The 12174-nt window shown below is 39.2% G+C and overlaps 1 protein-coding gene across 8 annotated transcripts in view; it reads left to right on the top strand.

Annotated features, from left to right (window-relative positions):
* THADA (THADA armadillo repeat containing) overlaps window positions 1–12174 on the top strand; it is a 326086-nt gene that overhangs the window by 246296 nt on the left and 67616 nt on the right. For all 8 annotated transcript variants that reach the window (XR_008289288.1, XM_027072570.2, XM_053200530.1 and 5 more), the window contains one exon: window positions 1098–1192. Coding sequence is in view for 7 of the 8 variants with exons in the window: in XM_027072570.2 (XP_026928371.2) it covers window positions 1098–1192 (95 nt within the window). In the remaining variant the exon portion in view is untranslated. The remainder of the gene's footprint in view (window positions 1–1097; window positions 1193–12174) is intronic.

Raw genomic sequence — 12174 nt, 5'->3', positions numbered from 1 at the left:
GCATTTTGGGACAGAGTAGGGAAATGGTAAAACTGTTAAAATGCAGGGAATGAGAAGGATGGGTTTAGGGGCCAAGTGTATGGAATCTCACTGGCAGCATCCCTGTGCCATCCCATGATCCTAAGTTGGAAGCAGAACCGGGCGGGAACAAGCACCGATGGAGCATGTGCCATGACCAGGCAGCGAGGCGGTGTTCTGGTCGCTGTGCCACCTCGGAAGCTCACAGTGACTCACTCTGTGGTGATTAGGGTTCCCATTGTACAGGTCAGGAATGTGATTCAGGTCTCAGGAGTAAGCAGCAAAGCCAGGATTCAAACCCAGATCTGTCCCTACTGTTTTTACTACTTAGGCTGAATTATTAGTACACCAAGGAGGTTGGGGCCCTTTTCATGGTCAGTCGGAACTGAGGTTCAGAGCCAGGGGACCTTCAGCACTGTTCTCAAAAGAAAGTCTTCCTTTTTCCTTTTTTTTTTTTTTTAACCCAGACCCCTAAGTCCAGGCCCACTTTTTTCCAGCATGTGATTCAAAGAGTAAAGTGAACTCCACATTTTGAAAGAAGAAAAAATTCCATCTATTGGGAAAGGAATGTCTGTCGCAGTGTTTGTTAGCCCTTCTGGGTGTTTGTTTTTCAGCTGGTTATTTTAAGTCCATAGGAATGGTTTGTCCTATGTGATTGTAGTTCTCCTTCTCCAAAATGCTAAGTCAGTGATACTCGTAACCAATGATTTTCCCCCAGATCTGTCCACTTAAGAGGAAAATAATAGAATATAATTCCCTCTGCCAATCTCCTTGTTTTCAAATAACCAGGATAGGATATTGGTTTTTGTTTGTTTTCAGTTTGTTTTATTTGGAACCAGAGCATAGAGTTTTATCTGTTCTTTACATGTGTATCCCCAACCTCCACCACATGCTCTAGGATTTCCTTTCCTCACCTGACTTACTGACGTGTCTTCACCATTGGTGACTGTCTTTTTTAGCATTCACCGTAACTCCATAAGCCTCATGATATGCCTGTTACAAAATACCTTTTTCTCTTCTGTGACCCAGGCCTCGGGGAGAGAAAATATCAATTTATCTGCTGTTCTTTACCTTTCTAGGCAAAATCCATGTTTGGTGACCAGAGCTGTATATATTGACATTCTCTTCCTGTTGACTCGCTGCCTTGACAAACCCACAAAAGGCAACCAGCCAGGTATGATTCATAGTTACATCATATTTTGGAACAATTACGGATCTTTGAAATACAGGTGGGGTTTCGAGTGGTTGTACCACACACTCCCCCAGCTTCTACTTTTGTAAAACTAACCACACATCAAAATTAAGCATAGCGTCATATGGCTACCTCATAGAAGCTTCTCAAGGTAACCTGTCCTTGTTTAGTTGGAAGTTTGCTATTTATTTTCAATTTGATCATTCAGGAAAGAGTTTGGACTCTACTCAGATGCCCTCTGTATTTCAGACACCTTGGCTTTTTTTCCTCTTCCATGGATTTTCTTTGGTAGTTTGTCATTTTCAGTAACTGAGAGTCCGTTCTGCTCCATTCCGTGGACCTTACTGAGCTGGGCTCATTTGATCCTGGAGCCTGCATACCTGAGACTCTGTCTCAAATTTGCCCTTCACTGCTTTAAGCTCTGCCTTGAGGTATGTTCCTTGGTCAAGTATGTTTCCTGGTATGGGGCCCCAGATCCATATTACAATTGTTCTATTTTAATCATGATTCACAGAGTGGTTTTCTTAAAATGGAGAAGGGCAACTCCAAATTAAAAAAAAAAAATTTTTTTTGATGTGTTTATATAAGAGGCTGCAGGAAGTGCTGTACATGAGTTCCAGGCCACAGACTGAAACTGATTTTCATCAACACAAACTGGAATGCAGGGTAATGAGCCTGCAACTGGTTAAAATCAGCCTCTTCTAATTGATTAGGCCTGTCTAAAAGAGGCTACAATTACAAAGTCACATTCTGAGTACAAGCAGGCCAGGCTTTTCCTCTGTTGCATTTAGTCTGTCAATGATTTCTTGTCTTCGGTAAATATATTCAGGCTGTCAGAGTCCGGCTCTGTCCATATGGAACCCTGTTCCCAAATTCAAACCAATTTAAATTGCTTTGAGGGGGAGGTGCGAAACCATCTCACCCAGATCAATGTATATTAGCCCACAAAGCCCCTGTGGCCATGCAGAGGTAAGAAGAACCTGCCTGGGCTTTCATCAGCTCCACATCCCTGCACAGGGGGAGCTGTTGTATCTGTTTGGTAGAATAGGATCATATAGTTTTAGAGTTGTAAAACGGGCCGACTTTATGCCTCTTGTCCCAGCATAATTATTAATGGTGCCCCCCTTTCCTCTTACAAGTGTCCCGGTTTGCACAATAAGTTATAGATCACCTTCGCTGTAGGAAATCCCAGGGTTGCGCCACCATATTTTACACTTGAACTAGGGTGCAGAGATTATAAATTGGGTGTTACCAAATAAGTTGTTTTTGGGTTTCCTCTATTTTTATATTTCAGTTCCAAATTCCATATAGCTTTATAATACTTCTCTGCTTGGTAGCTGAAGGACTTTGGCGGTGAAAGAGTTGCTCACGACTAACAAGTCCAGTCATTAGAGTGGTTGACTGTAATCATCAGTTTATTTGGACTAAGTTTTTCTTGATGTATTAGTACCTTTATTCCTTGTCCAGAGGGACATTCCTTGAATGTTTTGGAATTCCCTACTCTGTTCTCCAACCACCCACCCTTTATTGATGGCTGGTCTCCTTCAGGAAGATGACATTGGCCTTTTTTGAGCCATCCTTCCCTCCAAAGTCTTGCAGTATTTGGAATTTGTACCCCAGTTAAATGTGGTCACAAGCTGTGGTTTATTACTCAACAGTATTGCACTTGGATCAATGCATCATCCCTCTTCAGGTACTTTGCAGAGTAAGATGCGTGGGGGTGGGTACTCTTGCCCTTATTCTGTTCTGAAAGCCATAGCCCTAACTATTTTATCCTGCACTGCCCAATATGGCAGGACTCCTGAGCACTTGAGATGTGGTCCATCCAAATTGGAATGTTTTGTAAGAATAAAATACACACCACATTTCAAAGAGTTAGTATGAAAAAAAGAATGTAAAATTTCTCATTAATTTTTTTATATTGATTACATGATGGAATGATAATATTTTTGATATATTGGGCTAAATAAAATGTATTGTTAAAATTAATTTCACCTGTTTCCTTTTACTTTAAAAAATGTACCTGCTGGAACATAAAAAATTATATATATGGCTCATGTTATATTCCTAACAGACAAGTAAGGATTTTATCCAGTCCTTTGGTGTTTGCCCACATAAGCCACAGATGTGTGTGCATGTCTGTGTCTATCTGTATGAATGTATGTAATCTTATAGTACATTCACACAAATAGTACTGACAAATTTTCCTTCTTTGAGGATGGAACTAGATTTTTAGAACTAACCAAATGTCAAATGTGATGGCAATTAAAGTGGATGGCACTGTTTAGGATAAAAACAAACTATGAGCTTAAAGTAATGAAATCTATTCTTATGTGTTTCATAAATTGTTTCCAAAGGCAGTTTGAGCTACAGCTAAATATATCACCAAACAAGATGATCACTTATTTGGATGAGTAGACTACAATATGATTTTGAAATAATGTCATGACATTATAGTGTTACCTTGCAAGTAACTTGAAAGTATGGATCGTGCTGTAGATTCCTTGTCCCCCAGCTAAGTACATAGCAGGCCCTAACTATGAGGGTTTGTTATTAACTGATAGAAATGCAGAGTTTTCCTCAGTTTTTAGAATAATAACAATTGTCATCAAGATACAAAGTCTTATTTAAATTCATGCATCAGTCAGATGTAAATTTATTTTCTGATTCAAATGTTATGTTTATATCATGTGTATGTTTGTAAACGTGTGCATATCTACCTCCATTATTAGCTCACGAAGCTGAGAGTAAGGGAGTATATCATTTAGGCTCTGAAGCCATATCCCTGGATTTGAATCCTAGGTCTGCCGTTTACTAGTTTTGTGACCTTAGGCAAGTCAACGAACCTCTCTGAGACAGTTTTTCTCAATTGTAATTGGGGGTGATAACAGGATCTATATCTTAGACTGGTTTTCAACTAATATATATAAATTCCTATGTATAGAATGTGCTTTGCATCACACAGAATAAGTGCTCAATAAATATTAGCTACTGTTAATATTATTATCATCATTATCACTAGCTAGAAACATGCATCTAATCCAGTACCCTGCAGCCCCTCACATTCACAGCTCTCCTCTTATTTTAAACATCTTTGGGAAAGAAGAAATGCCTGCTTTCCTAGGAAAATACTGAAGCATGGCATACCTGGGACAGAATGTCAGGAAATCCACTTGATTAAGGATGCTCCTGCCCCTCTGACTGATTCAAAAAAAGGGTCATTTTTTGTTGTTGTTCATTTATTTCTTTATTCATCAGAAGTGACATGTTGGCATCAGACTCATTGAGCACCTGTAGCTGGAGATACACATGCATATGATTTGGGCTTGTAAGTAGGCACAGTAGGGTTTGCAGGTATTACAAAGGAAGTGTGTGTGGGATACATTGGAAGCACCAAAGAATGGAAAGTCATTTTTTTTTTAAGCTTTTAAATTTGAGAGAGAGAGCACGCACACACAAGTGGGGCTTGAGAGAGAGAGAGAGGGGGAGAGAGAATCCCAAGCAGGCTCCATGCTGGCAGCACAGAGCCTGACATGGGGCTCGATCCCACGAACTGTGAGATCATGACCTAAATCAAGAGTCGGACACTCAACCAGCTGAGCTACCCAGGCGCCCCTGGAAGGTCATTTTTTCTTGGGAAGGCGGGGAGACTTCAGTTGAGCTGAATTTTGAGGGTGAGTAGAGATTAACCGCATGGTCAAGGTAAAGGTGGGCATTACAGACAGAAGGAAGACCATGACCAAAGCCACAGAGACACGAGTCAGCACAGCCTTCAAAGAGCTAGGACAATGACCAGAGTATCAGTTCAAGACCAGGCAGGTGTGACTGGAAGGGAGGCTACAGAGGCAGGAACTCAATCACGAAGGACCTCGTAGGCCAGTCTGAGGAGCTTGGACTTGACCCTGTAGACAAAAGGAGATTATTGAAGGACGTAAGACAGAGAGTGGCATTGTGTAGTTTTTTAAGACAAGGAGACATTTCCTTCTTTGCCCTCGTCCTCATAGAATTCTTAGGACCCTTATGAACCAAGTTCCTATTGTCGCTGAAAAAGAATGTAACTGAAAATCCATTAATGGAATGTCAGGGGGATTTGTCCAGACCTTGTGATCATCGGCACTGGGGGTCTAGGAGGTGGGAGTGGGGAGCAGAGAACCAGACTGAAGTTAAAGGCAGCACCGTGCTTCAAAACACTTGTCTTAGAATGGCGCCATCATGGGAGTTTCTTTCTCTTATTTTCCATTTTATGAATCTTACACACCATGATTCTGTTTTATTCATATGGGTGTATGTACTTGCATTTCAGCAGTAAATGAATCTAACTGAATCCTGAAAGTGCTTAATTATTCCGAACGAAGTGAAGTAGTATCAGTTTCAGGGAAACTTTTTTTGGTTGGAGGAGGGTCTGTCCATCTCCTCTCAAACACTATTCTGTACGTGACCTTGGAAAGCTATTTCTATCTCTAAAGTGTCTCAGAACCACATTGAGGGGCTGGGGCATAAACAATGAGAAAAACAGTGAGGGGGAAAGGCAGAGAAGACGATTAGAAAAGCTTAAGATAATGATGTGTTTTGTGTGATTCAGACTTTTATCTTCATGCTTCCCCAGCCTTTGAGGTTTCCTCAGCCATTAACTAGGTTTTAAAAATTCCAGATCTGGGGGTTTTGTTTTGAGTTCTAACGTGATTTAAACCCACAAGGACGCTCTGTCCCCTGTATTCTTTTTCCTCTTCTGAATCCATCTGTCATCATTCGTATGCATCAGTTTCCTGCTAGAAAGAAAATTATAGTCTCCAGTTGGAGCTGGGGGGTGAGGAAGAAGAGGACTAACTGCCACAAGCACTTCGGGGTTGCCTTGCAGGCCTGGGCAGGGATGGGAGACAGAGCTTTCATTCTCACTGGAAACCCACCTTCAGTTTTTCCTTCTCAGGCTGGACATTTTCCATCCTCCTTCCACAGAGTATAAGTGATCTCAAAAGGCTGTTTCCCTTCCCCTGAAATGTATATAGGATATCCAGCATACTCTTGTCCTCAGGAAGCATTTTCAATACCCTCTTCCTTATAGGGATCATCGTAATTAAAAAAAAAAAATTTAACATGTATTTATTATTGAGAGACAGAGAGACACAGAGCGTGAGCGGGGGAGGGGTAGAGAGAGGGGGAGACACAGAATCCGAAGCAGGCTCCAGGCTCCGAGCTGTCAGCACAGAGCTTGACGCGGGTTCAACCGTGAGATCATGACTTGAGCCGAAGTCAGACACTCAACCGACTGAGCCACCCAGGTGCCCCAGGATCATCATAATTTTTGACCAACAGCTGTTGAGCGCCTACCGCCATGCCAAGCACTGTGCCAAGCATTTTGTGTGCATTAGTAAGGGAGGTACTAGTGGTCCTTCGTGTTAGATGTGAGGAAACCTAAGGCACAGAGAAAACCAGCCAAGTGTCTCATGTGTAGTGAGACAGAAGAGCCTGGCTCTCCAGGCGTCGACGCTGTGGCCCTGCAGCCCAATCGGGGCCAGAATTAAGAAAATCTCTACCTTGGGGAGGAGTGCCCTAGAACCCTGTTGGTTGTTTTGTCTTCCCATTCCTCTTCCTCTCTTGTAGAACCCCCAGGCCTTAGAGAGGGATCCCCTCTATAGGAGTTTCCAGATCATAGGCTTTCATGGGGATTTTCTTGCCTCATTTCTGTCTGTCCTGTGCCAGCAGTATATGCAATAACATGAGAGTGTACCGGGGACACAAGCAGTTACTAGAAAGAGAAAGCTTGACCGCTCCCAGGCAGCCACCTGCCCTTTTTCCCTTCACAAGTGGACCTACGGCCACTACATGAAGCACTTCCCAATTCCAGGCTGCTGGTGACTGCGTTCTGTGGTTCCTTTGTTAGTTGAGATTTATAGTTCAGATCTCATCATTCCGCCAAATGCAATAAACATTTTGTGTTGCTAGAATGTAACTTTTATTGTTATTATTTTTCCTCTAAATGCCTTAAAAGTGACCAGCTTATGAGAGTGAAGTCAGAATCCCTAAGTAGTCTAAATGCCAAGTCAATGTGCTTTGTAGATCAATGTAAGATTAGAAGACAGGCTCTCATTTATTACTGCTTGTATTTATATAATGGAAGTTAGGTAATGTAAGCACTCCCAAAGGCCAGCTTAGATGTTGATGATGGTCAAATGCTAAAATCTGTGACAAGTATTCAACAATGCCTTGTATTTGTACCACCTGGAACGTGAATAATATATGTGTGACATGAATAAGTATAAGGTCAATGATTTTTATGACATACTAACTTCCTTTACTTAAGTTCCTGGGAAATATAGCCAAACAATTACAGAGTATAAAAACATTGGCAACTTACAAACACCTGCTTTGATTATTTGGTCTAATTAGGTTAAATTTAACCAATCCCATCTGAACAAATTGAAAACAATTCTTATCTGTTCCCTTGGTCATGCACTTTTATCGGTGTTGGATGCAGATGTGTTTAATATGACACAGTTGGTGCTGTTCTCTCAGCTCTGGGTGGGAGATAAAAGGGAATTGAGAACATATTTTTAAAGTCTTCTGGGGACTTTTTATTTCTGGGCCTACAGCTGTGAAATTTCAAGGAAAAAAAAACAGGCTTTGTTGTCAATAAATTAGTTGCTTTTCTCCAAAACACTAAACTGTCATCTGAATGGTTGCTTTTGCCAAAAGTATCTTTCCCAGGGAACAGCGAGCTCCTAAAATAAGCAGATGATTCTAGCTGCCTTTCGGAAGTCAGAATAATACAGGATGTGTTATTAGATTGCTAGGTTCATGTGGTGTTTACCCCTCGTTAATTCCAAGCCTTGGTGCTGAGTACATAGGCCCACGGTTCTTAGAATTTTAGAGTTTCGAGACCATTTATTTAATCAGTAGGTGGAATGGAAACTATAGCAATTAAGTGACTTGCCCAAGGTCACACGGCTAGTTAGTGAAATAGTCAAGCTTCCCTGGTTCCTGGTGCAGTGCCCATTTCCATGACCAAAATTAAGAGCCTCGTAGTAGCGTGAGTTGGGCCGAGTGTCTAGACCTGTAACGGAGCTATGTCATGAAACCTTCTTACCCACATTTCCACCCCACGAGTAAAATACTGTTCAAATGAGCAACTGGGGTCTCAGATCATCTGTGATTTCAGTTTTTCTCTGCATTCCTATATTGCCCCACTCCAACAGCCCTCATCACAGATAATCTGTGTCCATTAAATTAGGTAAGCAAATTGTTTTTGAAAACTTATTCTGGACACTTCATATAAATGGAATCATACAGCATGTGGCCTTTTGTGTCTGGATTCTTAATGTTTTCAAGGTTCATCCATCTTGGATCATGAATCAACACTGTTCTTTTTTATGGCAGAATAGTATTCCATTGGATCAGTATACCATGTTTTATTTATTCATTAGTTGATGGATTTTTGGGCTGTTATAAACAATACTGTTATGATTCATGGACAAGTGTTTGTGGGGATGTATGGTTTCAGTTCTCTTAGGTATTGACCTAGGAGTAGAATTGCTGGGCCGTATGCCAGCTCTAAGTTGAACTTTTTGAGGAATTGGCAAACTGTTTCCAAAGAGATTGCATCAGTTTACATTCCTCCTACCAGCAACGTATGAGGGTTTCAATTTCTCCACATCCTTGATGGCACTTGTTATCGTCCATCTTTTTTATTATAGCCATCCCAGTGGGCATGAAGCGATATTGCATTGTGCTTTTGATTTGCATTTCCTTTATCAAAGGCTAGTGATGTTGAACATACTCTCTACTGCTAACTGGCCATTTGTTTATCATCTTTAGGGAAATGTCTATTCAGATTCTTTGCCCATTTTTTAAAATTTAATTTATTTTTTTAATTTACATCCAAGTTAGTTAGCATATAGTGCAACAATGATTTCAGGAGTAGATTCCTTAGTGCCCCTTCCCCATTTAGCCCATTCCCCCTCCCACAACCCCTCCAGTAACCCTCAGTTTGTTCTCCATATTTATGAGTCTCTTCTGTTTTGTCCCCCTCCCTGTTTTTATATTATTTTTGCTTCCCTTCCCTTATGTTCACCTCTTTTGTATCTTAAAGTCCTCGTATGAGTGAAGTCATAGGATATTTGTCTTTCTCTGACTAATTTTGCTTAGCTTAATACCCTCTAGTTCCATCCGTTTGCCCATTTTTAAATTGGGATATTTGTCGTTTTATTCTTGAGTTGTAAGACTTCTTTATATATATGGATATTAATCCCTTATCAGTTATATGATTTACAAATATTTTCTCTCATTCTGTGGGTTGTCTTTTCACCTTCTTGATAATGTCCTTTGATGTATAATTTTTAGTTTTGATGACATCTAGTTTATTTTTTCTTTTGTTGGTTGTGCTTTTGACATCAAATCTAAGAAACCATTGCCAAATCCAAGGTCACAGAGATTTGTACCCATGTTTTCTTCTTTCTTCTAAAGACTATATAGTTTTATCTCTTAACAGTTAGGTTTCTGATACATTTTGAGTGAATTTTTGTATTTGGTGTGAGGTACAGGTCCAGCGTACCTCAGGATTGCGTGTGGCTATCCATTTATCCCAGCACTATTTGTTGAAAGACTTTCATTATCCTTTCCCCCATTGAATTGTCCTGGTACCCTGGTCAAATAATCAATTGACCATAAATATATGAATTTATTTCTGGACTCTCAATTCTATGCTATTGTTCTACATGTCTGTCCTTATGGCAGAACTATACTGTCTTGATTTTCATTGCTTTCTGGTAACTTTTGAAATCAGAATATAAGTCCTCCAACTTTATTCTTCTGTTTCAAGAGTTTTTTGGCTGGGTCCCTTATATTGTCATAAAATTTTAGGAAGTTTGTCTGCTTCTGCAAAAAAGGAAAGAAAGACTAGCTGGGTTTTCATAGGTATTGTGTTAAATCTGTAGGTCAGTTGTCATTACAACAATATTATGTCTTCAGGTATTCAGATCAGAATACAGGATGTCCTTCCATTTGTTTAGATATTCAGCAATTTCTTTCAGTGACGTTTCTTTCATGAACGCCTTTTGTTAAATAATTTATTCCTATGCTATTCTTTTTGATGCTGTTGTAGGTGGAATTATTTTCATAATTTCAATTTTAGGTTATTTGTTGCTACCATATGGAACTATAGTTGATATTTGTATATTAATCTTTTATCCTGCAACCTTACTGAACTCATTTATTAGAATTTTTTTTGGGCTCCTTAGGATTTTCTATATATGAGATCATGTCATGTGCAACATAGTTTTCACTTCTTCCTTTCCAACCTGGATGCCTTTTATTTATTTTTCTTGCCTAATTGCCCTGGCTAGAACCTCCTGTACAGTGTTAGATGGAAATGGCAAGAACAGACATTCTTGTCTTTTTGGGACCTTAAGGAGAGAGCTTTCTTCACCAGTCAGTACGTTGTCAGCTGTGGGTTTCTCATAGATAATCCTTTAACAGGTTGAAGAAGTTTCCTTTATTTCTAGTTTGTTGCGTCTTTTTACTGTGAAAGGGTGTTGGATTTTGTCAAATTCTTTTTCTGTATCTATTGAGATGGATCATGTGTTTTGTTTTTTACTTTTATTAGTATGGTGTGACTCATGACTTTTTATTGCTGAGTAGTATTCCATTATATGTATGGTTTATATTAAATCACCAGTTGAAATACATTTGGGCATTTCTACTTTTTGGAGATTGTGAAGAATGTGGCTCTGAGCATTCATGTAGAAGTGTTTCTGTGGGTCATGTTTTTATTCCTGTTAAGTAAAACCTAGGAAGGTGATCACTGGGTTATGATAAGAATTACAAGAAACTGCCAAACTTGTTTTCCAAAGGGGCGTACCACTTTGCATCCCCACCAGCACTATATGAGAGGTCTAGTTGTTCAACATCCTTACCTAGACTTGGTATTATTGTCCCTCTAGTAGTTCTTCTATACATGTATATTTTTGGTAAAATGTCTATTCAAATCTCTTGCATATTTCTTTTTTAAGTTGAGTTCTCTTATTGAGTCTTAGAGTTCTTTATTCTGAATATAAGTCCTTTATACAAATAGATATTTTCTACCTGTCTGTTGTTTATCTTTTCATTAACAATGTCTTTTGACGAGCAAACATTTTGAATCTTGATGAAGTCCAATTTATCAATTTTTTCTTTGTCTTATGCTTTTTGTGCCCTAGTAAAGAAGTCTTTATCTATCCCAAAGTCACAAAGATGTTTGGTCATGTTTTCTTCTACAATTTTATATATAAGGTTTTACATTTAGCTCTTTGATTGACATCAACCAGATTTTCATGTATCTCATGAGATAAGTTGAAGTTCTCTTTTTCATTTCTAGCATACAAAAGGCCAATTGTTCTAACACCATTATTTCTTCAAATATTTTTTCCAGCCCTTTCCCTTTTTCTTCTCTTTCTGGGACTCCACTCAGATGTGTAATAGGTCACTGGAAGTTGTCCCACACATCACTGATGCCCTGGCAGTTTTTTCTATCGGTGTTTCGTTTTTGATAGCTTCTAATTCATGTCTCTAAATTCACTAGTCTTTTCGTTTGCAGTTTTTAATCTGCTGCTAACTCCATCTAGTGTATTTTTTTATTTCATATATTATCTTGTTCAGCTCTATAAGTTTGATTTGTGTCCTTTTAATATCTTTCATATTTCTCTTTATCGTTTTCCATGTTTCTCTAGATTCTTGTCCATATGTAGCATGTTTATAGTAGCTGTTATCATATCCTTGTTTCTACTTCCATTATTATTATTGTTACTTTGGGGTCTATTTTTATTAATATTTCTCCCAGTTATGGGTCATATTTTCCCATTTTTTTGCATGCATATAATTTTTTACTGGTGCCAGACAATATTAATTTTATGTTGTTGAGTGTTGGATTTATTTTATTCCTTTAAAATGTTGGATTTTAGGGATGCCTGTGACTCTTGATCTCAGGATTGTGG

Source organism: Acinonyx jubatus, chromosome A3 (genome assembly GCF_027475565.1).
Source record: "Acinonyx jubatus isolate Ajub_Pintada_27869175 chromosome A3, VMU_Ajub_asm_v1.0, whole genome shotgun sequence".
Taxonomy (NCBI): domain Eukaryota; kingdom Metazoa; phylum Chordata; class Mammalia; order Carnivora; family Felidae; genus Acinonyx; species Acinonyx jubatus.
This window is presented reverse-complemented; position numbering and strand designations above follow the sequence as displayed.